The sequence below is a fragment of the Phoenix dactylifera genome, chromosome 11, assembly GCF_051530095.1.
Source record: "Phoenix dactylifera cultivar Ajwa chromosome 11, Ajwa_hap1_PhDact_Kaust_v1.1, whole genome shotgun sequence".
NCBI classification, from domain to species: Eukaryota; Viridiplantae; Streptophyta; class Magnoliopsida; order Arecales; family Arecaceae; genus Phoenix; species Phoenix dactylifera.
In genome coordinates, this window is record NC_143200.1 from 21,902,160 (window position 1) to 21,924,431 (window position 22,272).

Consider the following 22,272-nt stretch of genomic DNA (forward strand, 5'->3'; position numbering starts at 1 on the left):
CGAGGCACTTCTCCCACCTCTTTTATACCCTCCCGACCCTCCCCATCCCCGCACTGCATTGCTTCCTTCTCGTCCTCTTCTTTCACCACCAATACCTTCCTCACTCTTCCTCCCTTGACCATGACTTCTGTGGATTCCATGTTGGTTTCTCACCCAATTGTGGCAGACATGCAAGAAAACAATCTCTCTCTCTCTCTTTCTCTTTTGAGGGATAAACTCATCAAGAAAGCAAAGTAAATCATAGATCTAAGCATCATCTTCCACTTCCACACAACCCATGTACAGCACGCTTTGCCATGAACCTTAGTGTGATCCTATAAGATAAGGAAAAGCAACCCCGCCTGACACTTCAGGCCTGCCGCATGCACCACCAACAGGTGCTTCCAAGTGGGAATTGCTATAATAATAGCTCGGTTGTCTTTCTTACACAATAGTAGGGTGGAGCAGATGGTGGTGTTTTTAGGTAAAGCTGGCGGTGAGAAGCCATAACCTAAACTAACGTCATATTCGATTGGATGTGCGGGCTGAGCTGGTGGATTAGGTAAGAAGGCGTGGTTGTTATTGGGTGGAAAGAGTTCTTCTTGGATGGATGATTAGGTGGATGAAAGAAGCGATATTGGTGAGGTTCAATCCGATGATGGACTTTACGTATGATCGTAAACTAATCTCAGATTGAGCCGCGCCAATATCACTTTCTCCACTGCGATCTCTCTCAACAACTCAGGTTTCTTCCTTTGTCTGTCTTCTTCTTATGCTTCGTCCTCCATTTCTTTTTTGTTCTTCAAATGAAAGTTTTGCAAATTTATGTTCCTGTTGTTATGCTTCTATTGATCCATCCATCTATATACGGATCATAATATTGGCCAACTTATGCAAATTACTTGAAGATTAAAATTGTTTATTTTCATCAGCAATTGATATTTAAACAAATTGAAGTCTTGAGGTCTTAGGGTTTCCAAGGTTTGATAGTTGCTTCGATGGTGGAGGCAATAGCTGTGCATGTGCAAGTTATAAATAGGTTTATACAAATCGATAACAAATACCATTTATGTGGTTGGTAATAGTGGAATTTTCGTGCCTTTTATTGTCAGCAATTAGTGTTTTCCTCTACGAATTGTTTGTTTCCATCATATGTTAATTGCTATGTATTGTTTCTCTGACTAGTTTTTCTATATATGCTAATACGGGTTTATGAAAGTAGCTAGATTGTTCTGAGCAGAGTTCTATGAAAACAAACTGAATCCACTAATTAACTTCTAAATGTTCCTACAGTTGAGATAGGTGGATAAGCTAACTGCTTGAGGAAGCCATCTTAGCCTTAATCCAGCATATTCTTCTTCGGTTATGTTTCACTTCTGATCATAGGTATGTAGGTTTCTTTTTTTCTTTTTTTTGAGAAAAATTATAGATATTGATACGCCTCCAAACCAACTACAGGTCACCAGAAGATTCAACCAATTAAAACATGCCACGACGCCAACACGTGTTGATCAAGAGCGGCCACTGGGCGGGCTTAACACCATACCGCCGAGCTTGCATATCAGGAGCTCCCCACAGTTGGCCGTATCCTAACTGGAAGATCCAGTGATCATCGAGATCCCACTGACATGATATGTAGAACATCATCTACATGTGAAGCATTCACGCCCGATGTCTAGACCGTACTCAAACCAATCACTTCTGGTTAACTCACATGCCCTAATTCCTTGGTAAAAGGTAGGCTCCTCTATTGGACATACACAAAAAGAGAGGACATAAGAGGTAAGAAAGAAGAAGAACGCCCTAATAGACTAAAAGACGACATCCTCCTGTTTCTTAATTACCATATTGGCTTAGGCATCGGAGAGTCTCCCACTAGATATCTTCTAGCTAGAGGACTTTTTTTTGCTCTATGTTGTTTTAAATCGGAGTGCTACCATTCGATGAGGATCTCGGCTGCAGTGATCGAGTGCTGCTTGCCTTTTTCAATTCCGACCAGAGTAGCTGACCACCGAGCTCTCTAGTGTCATCGCGCTTCTCACTCTAGTGCCTAGGCCAGTCAATTCTTAATGACAACAGGTATGTAGTGTCCTTTATTTTCTCGTGTGTTTTTCTTTACTTCCATGTCCAAGACTAGTAAATGTTAAATAGGACCACATATTTCAAATAGCAATTCAGAGCTAAGCATTTGAAAATGAATATTCTGTATGTTGGAGCACCAGCTAACATTTACTTGATAACAAAGCATGACCAACATTTGCGCAAGGTTATAGAGGTTGGTATTAGTTTGTGAACTTTAGTAACACGGGTCATGGTATTCCATTTGAAATATCTGCTTGAACAATTGCATTAGAAAAATCAACGAAGATCGGTAGTAGGCGAGGAAGCTAACTAATTTCATGGAATGAGTAAGAGTTGAGATGGAGCATAAAAGGGTCAATAGTGCCACCTTCACACAGCTAGAGGACATAGAAATTTTCTTCTTTTCAATGACTAGAAAGCAAGTCTCCTTCTATAGACATCAGATACATGGATTTATGGCTCATATCAAGGCTAAATTTCTTATGTAATTGTTGAAACTGCAGTTCATGAATTTGAAACTCCAATGGTTTGAGCAGTTTTATAGCCCTAAAACAAACTGTGGTTCTTTAGATATACTCATAGTCTCTCTCTCTCTCTCTCTCTCTCTCTCTCTCTCTCTCTCTCTGTGTGTGTGTGTGTGTGTGTGTGTGTGTGTTGAGTTTCATATTTGAAAGTGTAAATGGTGGTTCAAACTTTAAGTTTTGCTATATTATCAAACAATCGACATCTCCTCTCTAAAAGTTGAACTGCATCTGGTATGAAGCATGAACATCAGTTGGTTCTTTATTCAAACAAATGGAGAAAACAAAGAAGACATTGTTATTTCAATGTGTTTTATTTAGTTTTACAAGCAACATGCTCTTCGCCTTTAAGTTGAAATTATCCCACCAGCTGTATCAATACAATATTCACACTACTCTCTCCATGCTGCAGTTTACTATTGTTCTGATGATACTAGTGTGCTTTCAGTCTTTTTAAGTCTTTAGTTGATAAAAAGATTTTCTTTCTATATCCTTTTTTTATTATGTATATTGAAATCACAAGAGTCTCAAGTCGTACTTTTTACTCTATAAGAAAAAAGATTCTACGTTAGACATTGAACTACTGTACTTACACAAGATATATTCGCATGCACGCATGAAGTTTGTAGATCCTTGAGTATATTGTTTGATGGGTGAATTGGTGAAGGATCATATTTGTATTAAGCTTCACACGAGACAAGAAAACTTCAATTCATCCCTCATCAATAGGTAAAGCTACTAGGAAGCTTAGTACTGCACTTAAAACTGCAACTAGTTCTGGCTGTTTATTCAAATGGACCATAGGATCTGTACAGTATCTGATAATCAACTTAGAAGCAGAGCAGGTTTATTTCTTTATTCACTCTAGTCATAGTGACCTATGCTCTTTGTTAAGTGTGCCTTAAAATTCTTAAAATGCCCAGCTCCATTCCAGCTCAAAAAAATTTTGGAGAAACAAACTAATTAGAAATTTCTTAATCTCTTCCGAGAGTGTGGGGATGGAGCACCCATTGTAGGGACCGATCCGATTCTGATATCACCTTCTTTTGCCTTATTCTAGAAAGGTGTGAGAAACGAGATATCTTGAGGTTAGGGTTTCGTTAAGAAGCAGCTCTGTTCTTTTACTCCATCATTTTAATTATAGTGGAGTCTCTAGTCCGTCCATGAATGTAGGCCTATGGCCGAATCAAATAAATTTGTGCGTGCTGTATTTTTATTTCTATATTTTCGAATCTCTTTGATCTTCTTTTATTTTGAGCCTAAAAACCTTGTTTGTTCTAAACCCATTCCAACACTCCTTAATACATTCATTGAAAATGTATCTGTAATCTATAGTTATCTTTTCATTCACATTGACTCCAACACATGAACATAATTTGTGACAGAAAGCCCAAGAACTACCATTTTAGGCTTTTGTCAATCGTGCCTCTAAGTTGCCGTGCTCTTAGCATTTTTTTTTCATAGAATAACCACTAAACAGGATGAAATATGTAAACGCCTCTCTTAAAAGTATATAGGTTAAAAATCCCCTAATAATGGATGACGAATACTGCAACAAAGATGCCCAAATAGAAGCACGCTTTCATAACCCATTCTCCATGAGCCTATAAAGCTCTTTTCAAAATCCATTGTTGTGAGACCCGCTCCTTGGGCCTTGCCTGAACCAGGCCTGGTCCATTGACTGGCCTGACTTCGAGATGGGCTAAGCCCGATTAAGTGGGCCGGCATGAACTCCGCACGAGCTCTGTAGAAACGGATTCCCGATGGGAATATTCTTGCTCGGTGAACTCGAAGACGAAATCCTAGATCTTGTCGGAGGGGCGGAACCTACGGCGTACCCCCCATCGTCGAATCTTCCCCAGCCATCGTCGATTTCCATGGTGAAATCTCTTGGTTCTTGTTGAGATTCATCGCCAATCGGGCCTTGATTTCTCGCCAAAGCCGAGGTATTGGACCTCCATCATTAAGACTTTCTTCTTCCTCATCTTCCCCGGTCTTAAGGTTGCTGTTGCGGATGGATTGTCGCTGGATTCCATCAAGACAAACCTCCCTTGTTTCGGTTTGCTTCTCCCCCGTCTTTACTTCTTAAGCTGTGATTTGAAGCAAGTATGCTTGCCGGAGCTCTGGCCGAGCTCTTAGCGACTCCTCGCAACTGTTCGAAGGAACCTCGGCTGCTGATGAGTGAGCCGAGTTGCTCCAGTCCCCTATTTTAGGCTAATCCATGCGTCAGTTTTTCTTTTCTCTTTCTTTCATCTTGCCTCCGGTCACTAGCGTCTCTACCGCCGTCGTAGCCTTCGCCGAAGTCCAAGCCTCTGCCCTCTGGCAAGTGCGCTCGCTGCCGCCGATGCCAGCCCTCCTCCACTCCATTTCAAGGACTTCAAATCCTCCCCTATTTTCGTTACCTTCTCTTTCTCTCTCGTTCTCTCTCTTTTTAATCTTCTCTTTGTATCTCTCCACATGGTTAATGGACCAACAAGAGGGTCCTCTTGGGGCTCGTTTGGTTTGCGAGAAAAAAAAAGAAAAATATGGTCAATGAGAAAGTAATGAGATACCTCTTATTTGGTTGGAGTTTTTAAAGAAGAGAGACAGAAAAGTTGTATTCCCATGAGAATATGATTCCCACATTCGGGGAAAGTGTTTTCCATGTTTTATGGAAAAGTCTTTCCAATGAAAAACATAGAAAAGTTACTTTTCCATGAGACGAAAATCACTCTATTTTTATTTTTTCCTAAAAAGACCCTTCAGCATTAAAGAAGCATTAAAGAGGTATTAAATACCTAATTTTTATTAAAGGTATAATAGGAATTATACATAACTTTCTCAAGAAAGTGGATGGTCAACCAAATATAAGCACTTTGAAAATTTGTCACTTTTCCATTATTAACCAAACAAGCGAAAAGTACTTTCCTAAGTATCCTCTTCCTAGGAATTTGCTTTGCAGGAATCATATTCCTAAGAGGGAAAATACTTTCCGCGAACCAAACGAGCCCTTAGTAGAACCTGGTTTACCCTAGCAGGGGGATTCTAAACCGACATTGCTATTACCCTAGCTTTCATAGAACATCCATCATTGACAATGCTTGTCTTATCACCTTTGAACTAATTGGATTCTGATCGAGTCACTCGGATCGGATCCACTCAAGTTGCCAGGTGATGTTATCCTGATAGCCATATCCTTCTCTTTCTTTATTTTTCCACCATCGACCATAATCACTTTATGATTTTTCCTGCTTATTGATTTCAGATATGTGTGGGTGCAATTGACTAGACGAGAAGATGTTGAGCAAAAAGGCTTTATGCTTTAGTTAAGGTAAAACTCTAATCCTTTGTTTATCTTAATTTTTGAATAAAGAAAGGATAGAGAAATTATGGATAATTCGAATATTAGGATTCTAAAATTAGGAAATTAGTGAGTAATTGGTTTATTAATGTTAGTGGTTGATCGGGAATAAGTTGGTTTTATATTAATGTTAAATTAATTGGACTTATTAGGTGTGCACGTGGATTGGTAAACACTGTATCTAAGTTTATCCATACAGATAAGAATTTCTGTACATGATCACCAGTATATATTTATGGATCTGTACTGTTAGATTTGTATCAATGAATTCAATTTTATATGAGATGATACCATTTTATATGATTTTCGATATGAGTAAATTTATGTGTTTATTATACATGGATACCAGTTATTGAAGATACGGTGATAAAAATTATGAAATCAGTTATCTTGAAATTATAAGAAGTATACTGTTAAATTGAAATTGATTTGATAAGAATAATATGTAATAATCAGATGGATAAGAAGTGGTTTGGACTAACCCCATTATGTGGATAGCTTCCTTAAGCTTATATGCGTTTGATAGTCTCCATGGGCTTACGCGTAGGATAGCCTCCATAAGTTTATACATGAGATATTCTTCATGGAGTTACATGTAGGATAGCCGCCATGGGCTTGCACATGAAAATTATATCTATCAGTCATGGACTAGGGCATGATCCTTGTTAGTCTAAAGCCAGAAAGTAAATTATTATCAAATCTAAAATTGTGATAAAAGAGGAATGGATGATAAGGCACATGAAATCTACGTTAAATATAAGATTTTACTTGTTGGTATATTGTGATATATCTCTTTTGAAGATGGATACTTGATTTATGTTTATGCGGATATTTGTTGGTTAATTAAGTTATATAGGATGTTTGATAAGAGATTTCATGATTTATATTTCCACTTTGATATTGCTTATTGTTATTTACAAATTATATTATTATATTAGTGTGAATGTATGGAGATTTTGATTGGACTGTAAAGCTCATCCTATCCTTTTTCTTTTTCTTGACTATGCTTAGGATCACTGATGAAAGAAGGGCTAGATATAGCATATGCTAGCATAAGGCCTTTGCAACTTAATATGCTTCTTTATTGGCTAAGTTGAAAGACCTTCAAGTAAGATTGAGTTAAAGCTTGAAATTTTTAACTCTGATAATTGCAAATGAAGCTTAGGGCTAATATTTTGTAAACTAGATATCGAGTACAATCTAGTTACTTTTTTTTTTATGTAAGTATGGATGTTTTGATGATTTAGATTCGTTCCTAATCTAGTGTGAACAGTTATAAAGTAACTTCCCTATATTTGTTTTCAAGTACCTTGTAGGCAGACATATCATCTATAACCATTTTATAGTAATATTAGGAACTTACGTCATATTCATCTAAATTCAAAAGTAAAGACAGCATGTTTCGCCAACTTCATATGAAACTTGAAAGTGAAGGACTCGAGCAATTTAATGATTACTTAGGGAGATAAAAAAATATATATTTTTCTTAACAGCCTCTATACCTAGATATATAATATGATATTGAAAGCTTATTCTGGCTTTATATGAGACAGAATTTAGAAACTGAGTAGTATCCCTAAAGGGACTAGCATAGCAGGCCTAATTTTATATGGTGCTTGTTAACACAAGGAACTAGATCTCAGTTAAGGAAACAAATTATTTTCCTTCATCATCTCATATAAAGAGAATTCAACAAGTTTTGCTTGACTCTACAAAAAGTAACTTAAAAACTTGTAACTTTAAGAACCTAATTAGAACTTCAAAATGCTTTTCCTTTAACATATATTTCAGAGCCCGCCCAATCCAAAACGAAGTTCATAAATCATAACTCAATAACTTGCAAATATTTCAAGGATCAAAATACGAGTTGGGAAATAATTTTTTCCAACAATTCTATGCATAAAGTCCGCGAGCTCTGGCGATTCCATGCAAGGCTTGTAATAAACAGCTTATTAGCAATATTCCATCTAGCGGCAGCGGATCTGCCAACTTCTTACGAAGCTCAATACTCCATGGAAATACCTTCTTATGAAGCAATACCTTCGAATGATTTTAAAAGTACTACGAATCTTATGGAACTCGTGGGTGAGACCGGTAGGGAAAGAAATGGATACTATAGATTGCTTGAGAATGATGGAAGAGACCGTTAATTTATTTAAGTTTCTTTGGGATAATGAAAAACTAAAGAATTCCATTTGTCTTCCTGTATTACGTAGGATTTGTGGGACACCGAACACTAAATTTACATAAACGTTGAGAAGGAATGCGTAACTGTTGCATGAGAACTTTCTATGTGTAATTTACCATCAAGATCATCACAGTCATGATCATGTGGTTTGACATTAGATTGCAATATTACTACAAACACAAATACATACGTACTGAGGCACACACACACATGCACGTACGAGAGCGAGAAAGAGAGAGTGAGAGAGAGAGACATAATCATGTGTTGCGTTGAACACAACACAACGCTGTCGAGAACTTATATTGCTGCTGCCGAGGGGGGGGGGAATGACTTGCGAGGAAGAGGTCTGGCTTGAGCTCCCCAGATTTTATAGAGAGCAGGTATTTGGTAGGGGGGGAGAGCAGGGCTTGTGAAGGACTTTTTCTTCTTTCTTTTCTTTTTTTTTTTCTTTTTTTTTTTTTTTTTGTCAAAGCGGCATTTCATAATTTCCAATAAATTAAGATTAAGTACATCCTGCCAAGTCAAGAGACAGTAAGCAGTGTAGCAAATGGGGAACGGCTGCTAGACTAGTCTAGATGACGTCCCCGGAGTGCCGAGCCATATATGAGGCGACCCAGTCTGCGGCTCGGTTCACCTCACGATATACATGACCAATCTGGACAGCTAACATCTCCTGAACTAGTCTGCGAGTATCCCGAATCAAAGGGTGGCCATCACCATATCTATCCACTCCCCGTATCCAGTCAATCACCGTGGCAGAGTCTCCCTCAATGCACAATCTGTCGGCCCCCAACACACATCTCGCATATCGGATGCCCTTCCCTTGTGAAGGACTTTGAAGAAGGGCCGGGAAGCGTGAGCTGGACGGTTTGAATAAGTTTCTCTCTTTAAATTAATTGTATTATAGTTATTGCAAAGCGCAACACAATTTATGGAGGCATGAAGAACAATATATTTCTAAAAGCATATACATGCAGTTTTAGTCGTATCAGTTTTCCTCGTACTCATAAAATTATTAGACAAGTGTATTTTGTCTCTCTCCCCCGTTTCTCTTACCCATTTCAGGTACATCTATTTCTTCCCACCTATTTATTAATTATTATTATAATATTATTTATTACTTCTTATCTTCTTTTCATGTTTAACTCCTCCCGAACGCTCTCTTTTTTCTCATGTACTAATTTAATTGTTGTTTATACCCTTGACATCATATCTCATCGACTTCATCTCCTTCGCGCGCTTCCTTAGAGGGATAGCAAGGAGGGATGTACTCTCATGGGAATCAATGATCGCTGGGTATGCACACTATGGGATATCCTCTGAATCCCTTCTGCTTGTGCTCATGTATCGAAGAAGGGATGCACTATTTTTGCTTTGATGAGCAAGGAAAGCAATGAAGAACCATGCGAGAATTGAGCATTATGCTTGCATGGTAGATCTGCTTGGTCGTGGTGGCCAATTTAATTTAGAGAGCGGAGGCTATTGTTTGGGATGGAATTTCTTGTCTGGGTTGAACCATAATTTTTGTTTATGCCTTTGAAAAGTACTCCTAGGCGCATGCCATGCATGCACGTAACCACTTGAGCTCGGAGTTCATGTCACAACTAGGATTTTAGAGCTTGAACCTGATGATGAGACTAAACATGTTCTCCTCTCAAATCTCTTTGTTTAATTTGGCTTGTGGGAAGATGCAATAAGTGTGAGGATGATGAGAGAGAGAGAGAGAGAGAGAGGATGGATTAAAGAAAAAAGCTAGCAGGAGATGGTTGGCACGAGATATCGCGTATGCCCACATGACAGTGTGGGCTCCATGATGTTGATGAGGCTCGAAAGGAAGCCACTTCAAGTTGTCATAGCGAGAAGCTAGCTGCATCATTTGCCGTACTACAGAAGGGAGCCACGAAGGGAGTAATTCAGGTGATCAAGAACCCCGACTCGCGACGGTTTCATGTTTTTGGGGATGAGAAATGTTCATGTGGAGATTGTTGGTAGAAAGAAAGGAGGTAAAATTAGAGGAGTTGGCTTAATTTTAAGCATGACTGTTTAAAAGGACCGCATGCTAGATCTTCTCTGACCCCTGAGAATAGGATATGCTGAGATGTTCAAATTCTAAAGAGACTGTGATGCCCTTGCCACAATGGTGAAATGCTGCTTTGAAAATGTCACTTTCTTTTCTTTTTTTTCTTTTTTTCTTTTTTTTTTTTTTTTTGCTAGACCGGGTGATTCATACAACACATATACAGATGCACCCAATAAAATCGAAAAACAAAATATCACGGAGCTCCTGAGGCAGCTCCCCATCCCTCGCCCCCAGGGTGCTACTTGCATGGTTAGCCACGTACGTGGCCACCCAATCCGCAGTCCCGTTCGCTTCTCTAAACACAAGCTTCGCCTAGACCACCCCTCCGTCCCTCATCATCATCCACATATCACGAATCAAGGAATGGCTAGCAGCAACGACCCTCGGACCTTCCTGGATCCAACTGACCGTAGCCGAATCACCCTCCAAAATGACTGAACTAGCTGAAAGCACATGCTTAGCGTATCGAAGATCCGCCCAGGCAGCTTTCAGCTCCGCACCAGAAACCGTACAGTCAAATAACTCACAGCCTCCCGCTGCCACGACCCTAGAGTTCGGATCCCTATTGACGAAACCCGCTCCACCCTTTGTGCCTCCATCCAGCACCAACCCATCAAAATTGACCTTGAGGAAGCTTAGGGATGGAGGCTCCTAGGTGAAAAACACCGTACGAGAAGCTGCCAAGACAGAATGGAAACTCCAGATATCCCGAGCTATCAAAAGTCCTTCTAAGGAGGAAATATGACTAATCTCTGCCGCCTGCGCCCGAGCGCTCTCCTCCACGAGCCTTGGCAACATGCTCTACTCGCCGAAATGTCACTTTCTAGATAAAGAATTAGTTGCATGAACTTGTGTCTTAATAAGTTTGCCGAGTTTTGCATAGAGCTCGAGGCAGATCAAATGTTTTGGAAAATATGATTCAGTTCAAGTTCATCCTACCATCCATCTACCTTCATCATCTGATGGTATGCACCCAATTGAGATGTCAGAATCTAGCATTATATATGACAATGGTATTAAGCAAGCAAAGTAATGCTGAGGGCATATCAAATATTTGGGAGTATAGGTGTGGCAAAACTAAAGCAATTTATTGTGATATTACTGAAGACTGATGACAAATCAAGTTCAGAGCACAGTGATCGTTCATGAGGAGGAAGCGGGCAGCTGTAAGACACCAGATAAAAGGAAGGCTTCATGTCATAGCACGGAAGAAGGTTCTTGGTTTCTTGGTTTCTCTACCATCAATGGCCCAATAGGCATTTGCAACAGAAGTTTAAGGTATAACGGATATAGGAAAGTACATAACCAAACATGCAGGTTTTATAAATCCACGTTGCACAAACTACTCACATCTGAATTCCATAGGAACTGCGTTTGACACAACTTTATGATTACAAACAACTAATATCTATATTTTGACAGTGTGGTAAAGCATCCACCTTAAGCATATATTGAGAGGAAAGGTAGCAACATCTTCTCAAACCACAGCTTAACATTACTCTCACCATCAATGTTCCTCGGTAGGAAGACCTACAATGCTGGAATCTCCTGGATTGCCGAAATGACTTCATTGATAGTTTGGAATCGGCGTCTTTCCTTGAGAAGCATTTTAGCAAAGTCAAGGGCACGGCGCTCACAATATGCTCGCTTGCTAGCATCAGCAATTGATTCAAAATCTTCAACATGAGCTACTCCCACTATTCTCCTGTAATCCAAGAAATTCAAGTGAATGTTAGAAACATTGAAATACCATGTGTGAGATGCATCAATTTTTCCAGTAGAAGAGTGCAGCACATATAGATGAAATCAGCTGAATTAAATATGAAAGATAGTTGCGGGGGGAGGGGGGCGGGTGGATGTTCTCCTATTTTGCTTTTTTGTCTTTTCAACATCATTATGGTATAATAGTAAATTCTGCTAAGGATGTAGATGATGTAGACTTGATAACTTTTTACACTTTCCAGTGTATGATTACCACTATTCAATCATTATTAAAAATATTATGATCATTAGAGAATCCTTAATTATCTGGTTATTTGCAAGAGTATTCATTATAATAAACTAGAGTGTGGCACATGCAATTCACATGGCCTTGGAAACTTTGGGCACATGCCTGGGAAATGTGGAGCTGCAGAGCATCTAGAACTCCCCCCATCGAATTCTAATTATATAGTATAATAGATTACCAACCATTTAAACAGAAGGACATGGTGGTGAAACTAAGAAAGTAAACGCAGACCCATGCGTGATGTCTCAACCAATATGAAGTTATAAATCTTCCAAATGTTTAATCCAAAAGGGAATGCCTGAATGTCTCATCAAACAAGCGTGCATGCAAATAGAAGTGGTACCCGAAGAAATAAAAGCTTGAGCATGGATATGCTAATGTGTATAATCCTATTAACATTGTCAATAGTATGTCTAGTTCCTATTATAAAACTTGTATTGAAAATCAACATATTAAAACTCTCATTTTTTTTTTACTTTGGCAAGCAGAGCACGTGAAATTTTTGCCAAGATATTGTTGAAGGGGTATCAGAATAAAGTCTTAACATTATTTGCATAATTGTTCTTTATGAAACATAATCATCAAGAATAATTTGCTTCCTTAAGCTTGAATTAGTAATTCAGTAATTCTAAAGTTGAATAAAATGAATAACATAACAAGATATACTTCTGCAGGATTACCTTATCATTTTAGCAGCACCAAATCCAAGAGCATCATGGAATAAATTGGCCATGTACCTCTTCTGGGCAAGGAGTTGAAGTTCAGGCTTGTTGTATATAGACACAGGATATGCCTCACCATTCCCATCCTTGTGTTCATCCCAGAGCGAAATGAACTGCTTCTGAAAAAGATTCCAAGTTTCTTCAGTCGTCCTCAAAATCCACTGTTTGTATGCCTGCAAAATAAGACAGATACAGCTCATCAGAAAATAAAAAAATAGTTCCAGTGTCAGTAGAAAGATTGGCAAATTGGCCTGGGCATGAACTACAATGTAAAAACACCAGCAATGCATTATTACAATCTTAAGACAACAATGAGAAACAATAATCAAGTGATCATGAAGTACATGAAACAACTTTCATGTGGAATTTAAAGGAACAACATATGCAACAACTGGAAAGTTCGTCGATCAGCAATTGCAAACATTAGCTGAAAGAAGGAGAAACGTCCAATCTCTAGTTGTCATATGTCAAGAGATGTCTACTCATGGGAAGTCCATGATATGTGTCACTTTCCCTTGACTGCACATAAGATTTTAGCGGATACAAGCTTAATTGAAAATTGGGAAATTTTGTCAAGTCATAGCTACTTTCATACTTCTTCAAGTAATAGCCTTAGATTTTGGTTGGTTAGCAATCCATTTTTGGATAGAAGAGCACTAGTCTCTGTTGGTGTCCTTAATAAGTCCTGGTAAAATACTAGGTTGGTCCTACAAGTCAGTCATTAAGAATGATTCTCTGGACTCGAGTGTATATAGTACTCCAAGGGAAATGATATTAATTGAAATCCATCAATCACTTCCCCAACCATTAAAAACGGGGTTTTTCCTTAGCACCTGCATTCTCTATTCCTATATTTCCTTCAATTTTGAACCTCTTATCCTTCTGCCTCCTTATCTCTCGTTTCCCTTATTCATCTTTTACTTTCTTCCTTGCTCTTTTCTTCACTTAAGCGGTATTTTTTACATGTTTGACAAACTTCACCTTGTCCACGTGTCTAAACCATGACTGCAAACAAAAGCAATCAAAAATTTAAGCTGAGAACAAGCTGCATTACGTACTGCAATTAAGCATTTCACAGATAACATCATTGTATTATAGACTGCAATTAGATCTTCAAATAGATTGCAATTAAGCTTATCATAGGCTGTATTATAGACTGCAATTAAGCATTTCACTGTTTATAGACTGGAACTAGATCTTCAATTAATCATTTCACTGATAATATCAAAGTATATCTAGCTGTATTATAGACTACAAACAAAACTTTTTTTTTTTTGCTTAAGACTACAGGTCAATTGTTCATTAGTAATAAAAACTATAATGCAACACCTATGATATCAAAGGAAAAGGCGATCAAAAATTATAAAAATTAATGCCTTTTAATGGATTTCTCAAAAATAAGTGGAATATGAAAAATAGAAATATGACAAAAGGTTGTAGTAAGAAGGTTCGTTTATATTTTTTTGTGTATGTAGTAAGAATTCACAAACAATGTGACATTCTCAAAAACTGTTCTGTATCAACTTGAGTTCAGAATACTAGTTTGGCCACTGGAAATTGATTAATTATGGAGATACATGGAGGACTTAAACATTTCATGCCTCGATTACTTACTACTAAATTGAAGAATTATGCCTACTGCACACAAATGAATACAAAGGAATAGTATCTGATGAGAGAGAGAGAGAGAGAAGGGGGGGGAGGGGGGGGGAGGATAAACATACTTGACGGTCATTCCCTTTATCAGCATGTCCGTCTTGTGCAAAGAAGGCCAATATTAGGTTTCCTAAAAAGGCTCCTAAGTCAAACCCCATGGGTCCATAAAAAGCAAACTCTGGATCAATGACCTGGGTAGAATCGCTAGTCACCATGATAGAACCAGTATGGAGATCTCCATGGATTAGGGCTTGCGCCCTCTCACAGAACCTACACAAAGGAAAATATGTCTCAAATGACTTTTCATATGCAGCATGATGCAAACGAAATATACATAGTAGTGTTCAGAAAGAAAGCATCATTAGCAAGACAGGGATTACTTAGATTTCAACTCAGCCACTTCAATCTTTAAACAATCATCATCTCGAACTGCCTCAGCATCACGATCAAGGTAAGGAGAAGTCCAACGATTATACTGAGACACCTTATATGGGTCTGAAAAGACAACCTGCTCAGTGAGCCTACAAAGCTCCACATTTCCACAAAATTCCGCAACTGCAAAATGCATTTAGAAGCCATGTTAACAAAATGATTATATGCATGCTACACTTAATCTTGTTAAGACTTTTGATACAGAGGAAACTACTAAATTTTATAAATGGTACAGAAAATGTCAAGCAATGCTTCTTGAGAAAAAAACCTCTTATTTGCAAGAAATAGCATTCAGCATGAACTGCAGAGACATCCATTTAGTATTTACATATATGTAAGAATCTAACAAAGTAGTAGGGCTAGCACATGTTTCACACTACCAAACAGGAAGAAAAACAAAATCGCAAAAAATCTGAATAAAATATGGAAGCATAACAAAGTAACACACAACTAAAACATTGAAAGGTGGAAAATATGAAGCAGTGCTTCTTGATAAAGACTCTCCAATTTCCAACATGTACTACTCAACATGAAGTGGAAATATACATTGCACTTCAGACCAGTATACACATATGCATAAGTTCTTAGAATATTAAGGGGCAAAAAACTTTATAAAATGTTCCTTGGGAGAAAGTCTATAATTAATAAGAATAGATACTAGCAAGAGGATGAGCGAGAACTGAAAGTTCAAGTAAAATCTATAAGGCTAACAAGTAAAGAAAGTTTAACTTGACGCATGTTAAAACGTTTTTAACCAAATTTTATGAATAGAACATTTTTAACACTGTAATTGATGTCGAAGTGTGGCGATCCATCAGTGTTGTGGGATTCACAGTTTGTAACAAACTTAGCAAATTACCTTATTCCAAGCACAAGTGCCAAGGTCTGTTAAGCACAAGCCACTTTTGAACTTTTTGCACACCCTTTGTTCTACGCCCTAAGACAAGTTTCAAGACTTCAGCTTCAATGCTACAGCCACACATCCAAGCACCAAGAAGAACACAAGAGACTAAGAGAGAGACATAAGTGGAAAGGTTATTCCTTCAATTGGATTACTTCCAAACTCTGTTTGCTCACAAACAAGGGTGACACTCTTATTTTACGCCCTTAATCCAGAAAAAACCACTGGACAGGAACCATGCAGAAATAAGGTTCAGCACCTATATAATGCCTAGATATTTCGCAGGAATTAGAAACTCTAACCTCCCAAAGAACTTCCACCATCTCACAAATACTGTCGTTTTCTGGAACCTTCCAGACTACCTCAGAGACCTCCACAAAGTGTAGGACTCCATTACTTTGGTAAATAATAAACAATCAGCTGGATCAATTGCTCCAAAAATTACAATCATTCTTTAAAGCCTTTGCTAAACATCATTTTAAAGACGATAATTTTCCTATAGAAAAGATAATTTGCTTAGTTAGTGGCGATGAGATCCGAGTTTGATCCGAAGTGTCATGGAGGGTCATCATATATCCAAGTGCGCAACACATCAAGAAATTGAAGACTTCTACTTTTGGGGTAACATTAGGAATCCTGTACAGCTGCAGAATAAACACAAAGTTATGCATATTCTCATCTTTATCATTGTTGTAAACCAAAAAAAAAAAATGCACACTATGAGTTTGTAGCTCACCCAAAGGAAGCAGTGAGATTGCAGTAGAAGAATGCAAAAGAAATTTGAGAATTTAAGCCTTAACTGTTTCACAAAAATTTAGGAAACTAGCAAATTTCAGAAAGTATCAAATAAAAAGAATTAATAACTAATATAAAATGTAGGAGGATATCTACAAGATTATAGCTATCATCATCAGTCTTACAGTTGTGACTTTCAAAATATAATATTTTTAAAGTTAAAATCAAGAAAGGAAAAAAAAAAGTAAACTAAATGATGAGACAATTCATGCATTTTAATCAGCATTGTCAAAAAGCTTTACATAGAAGCCACACCTGCACGTTTATGCTCTGATGTAGAATGATAAAGAAGGGATGTGAAGAAAAGTGTCTTTGCCATGTAGTCTGACATATGTTGCGCAAGCAAGGGATATTCAATTCCAGCAATCAATCCTTTCCGCAAAATTATGTGTGGCGGCTTCAAGTAGCGCATGGCAATCAAAGACATAGGCCGGTCAAAATGGTAAACTTCTGGTACATGATTTGGACACACTCGGCCATGCTCTTGTAATGCCAATGTCTCAAAATACGCGCGCTCCTTTGTCATCGGCCACGATTCACCTATGCAGCGAATGTATGGAAGAGCCTGGTTTGTCATGAAGAAAGGATGGGATAATCTTGAAGCAGCATCAAGAAAAGGAAGGCAAAAGCCAACTCTTGTATTATACGATGAACAGCAAATATTGCCCATGCAGTAATCGACAAGAACGACAATTGTTCCATATATGAAGTAGTTCGTAACTTTTTTTTTGACTGAAGAATGGATAAATATCTGATACCAAGTAAGTGAGAGGATTTTCGCATGCCAAATGTCAAGGCATGCCTTCAAGCATGTTATAACACTCTAGCCAAACCAAATCTCATTTAAAAAGCAAGAGTTTTAGAAGCTTAACCTACTTACTCACCTGTGCATCTCCTATAGCTTGCATATGGATGGAAAAAAGATTATGCGTAAGATTTTTGTTTTTTTTTTTCTTTTTGTCTTATAATACATGGATACCTCAAGTCCCAAAGGGAAAATATATTGGAGGTCTTCCAAGATTGGTTGAGATTAGGTAGCAGACAGAACGGCCACTGATTTTTCGCATAGATGGCATATCAAACTAATGTGGCTAAGTATTAAAAAAAAGGTACTCTTCAAGTAAAGGACTCAGAAATAATAATTGGTTGCACAATCAAAACTGGCCCTTCCATGCTTGCTGCTAATCCTAAAGGCACATATTTTTGAGGGAAATGCTCAGGGCATGTTAATTATGAAAGTTTAATAGATTGTAGGACAATTACACATGTATAGGAACACCCCTAAAATATGGGACTTTGGGAGCCAGTTAGCCACACATTCACACACAAAGACGCATGCATGCACGGTCCCTGGAAATGCACACACATGCTATTGTTCATATATTATTTACTATTTGTCACCTACAATCTCACAATACTGACCAAACATTTTTTTATATCTCTATATAAAATTTAACCTAACCATATGCCAAGACTCATAGCAAAATCTATTCCGCTTAGCTTAACCCATATGTTTGTAGAATGGCAAGCTATGCGGAATAAATTGACCATGCCAGCCCAAGATCTAGAACAAACACTATACAAAAAACAGAAAAGAGATGCTGGAAGAAAACTAATTAGAAGAGAGAAAAAATATTTAATTAAAGAAATTAAGCCACACAAAAAGGCTCTCTCTCACTCCTCACCAAGAAAGACAACTTTCGCTCTCTTCTTTTCTCTCTTTTCTCATGCCACACTAAAGAAGACACCAAAAGTCCCTTTAAATAGAGTATCATATGTGTAGGATGTTTGATTCCTACTCAAATTCAAAAACCAACACCCACTAAAAGAGAAGACTTGATCACTACTAAAGGATAAGGATAATTATTCTAAAAGGAATAACTAAGTAGAATAAAACTAGAAATAGAATTCTAAAGTCATTAAAACTAATGACCAACTAAACAGAAATTCTAATAGAATTAGGACTTGGCAATGAATCTCAACACTCCTCATTACGAAATCCATGCCAACAACATTGAACTTGTCAATGTTGTTAAATGCCACAGCAGTCATTGCCAATATTGCCACAGTAACAATTATGTAATAACTTGTCGAACCAATAATTGAATAGTAGAACTCCTTCATTGGCTCGAATAATAACTTCTTTGCTAGCTCGTCCTTTTTAATGCATATGTCGAAATCGACAATGTCCTCTAACACTTCTTTTCAGCATTGATTCTACGGTACGATGTCGAGATTCCATAGAATGTGAACATCTAATTGCCAGTTGCAATTAATGTGAGCATCGACCATCACCTCCATAAGAAATATCCATATTTTGGATAGCTTCAACACAAAACTCTTTTGCGTTATTTGATTTCTCAGTATGAATTTTTACAGACAAATCAAATGTAGCATCCTTTGACTCTTCCTGAGCAACTTCAGAATCAATTGATTCTTTAATTATGATCTCTTTTAATATAATATCCGGCCGATTAAGCTCTTTCTACTCCAGATTTTCTTCCAAACCTGATTGATCCTTGGGCTGATCAATTTTGCTATGCTCTAAGTCTTTAAAACTTGAAGCGGCATCTAATTGATTAAGCTTCCCCTGACTTAAATTTTGAAGTCTGTTATAACTCATATGAGCCAATATAGCATGCTATAAATCAATGGTATGCTTAAGAATCTGGTCAATATAAGAATTATTGGCAGACATGACACAAAGCTTGTTCATTTTCCTACCTTGAGTAATAAGCTTTTCAGAAGCTTTGACATTAGCATAAATCTCCATAGTGTCAGGTCCAAACAAAACAGAAAATCTTATGTCCGTGAATTGTGAAACAGAAATCAAATTTTTCTTCACTCCAGGCACAATAAATATTATTTATAAAAATAGAAGAACCAGTAGATGATATGAGAGATAAATCACCAATATTTTTGATAGGATAAAGTGAATATTTGGCAATAGCAATAGCATCAGAACCAGTATAATCATGCAAAGAATCAAATATCTCTCAATGACTAGTCAAATGATTAGAACACCCAGAATCAATAATCCAATCATGAGCAAAATCAATATCTGACATATGACAAGAAGTAGAAATACATGCATGCTGGCTATCAAGACAATTGGAATCAACAATACTAGTAGTGAGAGCCCAACTACCAGTTTTCTTCTCTCCCCCTGCTCTGAAGTAGAGGATGCAATATTAGATTGTTTGAGCTTCACTCTGCAATCTTGAATTTTTTGGCCAAATTTTCCATATCTATGATAATTCTCCTTGAATTTATAATTTTTCTTCTGATTAGGATTTTTATCCTTCTAAAATTTTCCAACTGGCCTTTTTTTCTGAATTTTTAAATTTGTTATTCCACTTTTTTTTTATTTTTAACTTTTAAAAAATAAGACCTCCTCTTTTTGATGGGATATAGTCAAATCACGCATCTGAATATTGAATGCTTCTTGATCAACAAGTATATTTTCTAACTCTGCTAATGTAGATTGTTGAACACATCCATAAAAAGCAAGCATATAAGTATTATACTCCTTATTCAAACCATGAACTAACAGTCTACGCTATTTATTTTCATCATAACGAGAGTTTGGATCAAGCATACCAAACTCATCAAACAATTTCTTTCTTTTAAGAAAATATTAGGAGATTGTAAGATTACATTGTTTCAGAACACCAATCTCGTTCTATAAAAATTGAAGCTGAGCCTCATTTGACTTCAAGTGGAGAGCAGTAAGAATATCCCATACTATTTTTGGCTTCTCTATATCTTGAATATGCTGATGATTTTCTTAATCCATATTAGTCCTTAGAATATACATAGCATTTTAAGTTTTGATCTCACACTTTTTTTTCGTTTCTGCATTGTTAGAAATTTATGATGGCTTCACTATATCTGTCTCATTCACAATCTCCTATAAACCTTGCCCGATCAAATAAGATTTGATGCAGGCCTTCCAATATGCATAATTGGTGTTGTTCAATCTTTTGATCCCAATGCTAGAGATGGTAGTAGCTTTAGTCATAATAATTCACTTCTTGAATCACTAAACAAGAGTCCACACGCTTGCACCGCCGCATGGTGAATTACTGGAAGCTCTTTAACCACGCCAAATTACAAATACACGAATAACCGATCTCCAAGCCTATAGCTTTGATACCATGTAAGACGGCACGCTATGCAAAATAGATCAACTATGCCGGCCCAAGATCTAGAACAAATACCAAACAAAAAACAAAAAAGAGATGTTGAAAGAAAACTAATTAAGAGAAAAAAATATTTACTTAAAGAAATTAAGCCGCACAAAAAAGCTCTCTCTCACTCCTCGCCATCTCTCACTCCTCACCAAGAACGACAACTTTCACTCTCTCCTTTTCTCTTTTTTCATGTCAGAGTATCATATGGGTAGGATGTTTAATTCTTACTCAAATTCAAAAACCGATAAAACTTAATCACTACTAAAGAATAAGGATAACTATTCTAGAACTAATAACTAAGTAGAATAAAACTAGGATTAGAATGACTTAGCAATGAATATAAATAATGTTCTATTCCGACATCCTATGATGCTAAGCGTTTGCACTTAGCTCAAACACCATCGCCCAATTGATTAGGAGAACTAGCACACCTAAAAACGTCGTTCAATGCATGCATCACAACTACATGAAGATCCATGAACCATTTCTACTGAAATCCACCGATAGATTGGACAAAAACCCCAGAAAAAAGCTTCCCCAATCCAATCATAAGCGATGCCAGAACTATGAAGAAGATCGCAAACAAATCACGAAGCCAGCATCCTATCGACTAATAGCCAAGAACCAGCGCAATAAGACCATAAGCAAGCCAAGAAAGCACCGAAGAAGAATACCTGCTTGATGACCAAGGATCCAGCAGTGCCGATGACGATGTAGACGAAGTTGAGGTTCCCGTCGCCAACTTCTTTGACGGCGAGGCCGTCCACCTGGTTCCCCAGCTGGGCGCAGAGGGTCGGCGTCGCCTTGATGTAATCCACGAGGGATTTCTCGTCCAGAGGCCTGAATCCATCTGTCGCCACCACCATGGCTCTCGGTTTCTCAAATCTAAACAGGACAGAAAGCTGAGAATTAGAAGAAGAAGAAGAAATGATCTACTGTTCTGAAAAGGGATAGCCGGCAACCGATTCAATGAACCTGACCGGCTTTTTTATTTCCCTTCCGATTCTCTGGGGTTTATAACAGAGGAATAAAGAGGCCCCTGCCGCTCCTGAAGAATCGGATGCGGGCTTGGGTGGGCAGGAAAGCAAACCGGGAAACGGGAAACCGGAACCGTGTGGGAGAGCCGTCAATCGCCCGCCTTAACCCCTGCACCTAGCGGGCCCACAGTGCACGTGGAGAGGCTAGCTTACGCAGTTGACGTCCCGCTTGACCCGGAGGCGGATAGGCTTGATGTATATCCTCCTTATCCATTCTGCTATTTTTTGACGTGTTTTCCATGTTAGTTATTTGAAAAACATAACATGAATAATCTGATCATAAAATTAACATGATAATATATTTAATATTCAATAATGACAAATGTATAGAATCTTTC

At 37.8% G+C, this 22,272-nt stretch overlaps 1 protein-coding gene and 1 long non-coding RNA gene across 4 annotated transcripts; one reads left to right on the plus strand and one right to left on the minus strand.

Moving 5' to 3' along the window:
* Positions 1-349: 349 nt before the first annotated feature.
* On the plus strand, positions 350-9,039 carry LOC120105489 (uncharacterized). Its single transcript, XR_015971344.2, has 5 exons — positions 350-724; positions 1,273-1,365; positions 1,438-2,058; positions 5,827-5,892; positions 6,934-9,039. It is a non-coding gene; the product is annotated as an uncharacterized LOC120105489 (long non-coding RNA).
* Positions 9,040-11,492: 2,453 nt separating this feature from the next.
* Positions 11,493-22,020, minus strand: LOC103714136 (methylthioribose kinase-like). 3 transcript variants are annotated; one of them, XM_088707241.2, is made up of 7 exons: positions 21,878-22,020; positions 21,572-21,782; positions 16,960-17,269; positions 14,957-15,131; positions 14,645-14,846; positions 12,879-13,093; positions 11,493-11,895 (listed from the first exon to the last, which is right to left on the minus strand). In XM_088707241.2, the coding sequence occupies exons 2-7, from the start codon at positions 21,761-21,763 to the stop codon at positions 11,721-11,723; spliced, it is 1,269 nt and encodes a 422-aa protein (XP_088563367.1). In that variant the 5' UTR covers positions 21,764-21,782; positions 21,878-22,020; the 3' UTR covers positions 11,493-11,720. The 3 variants fall into 3 exon arrangements, with proteins under 3 accessions (XP_088563367.1, XP_088563366.1, XP_088563368.1); XM_088707240.2 differs by having other exon boundaries at positions 21,873-22,006; XM_088707242.2 differs by having other exon boundaries at positions 21,860-21,969.
* Between the last annotated feature and the right edge of the window lie 252 nt (positions 22,021-22,272).

Coding starts and splice junctions, on each gene's coding strand:
- LOC103714136 (XM_088707241.2), bottom strand. CDS start 21,763: ATGGTGGTGGCGACAGATGGATTCAGGCCTCTGGACGAGAAATCCCTC. Junction 13,094..14,644: donor ATAAAGGGAATGACCGTCAA/GTATGTTTATCC, acceptor CTTATTTTGCAG/GCATACAAACAGTGGATTTT. Junction 11,896..12,878: donor GGTGCTGCTAAAATGATAAG/GTAATCCTGCAG, acceptor CTTGGATTACAG/GAGAATAGTGGGAGTAGCTC.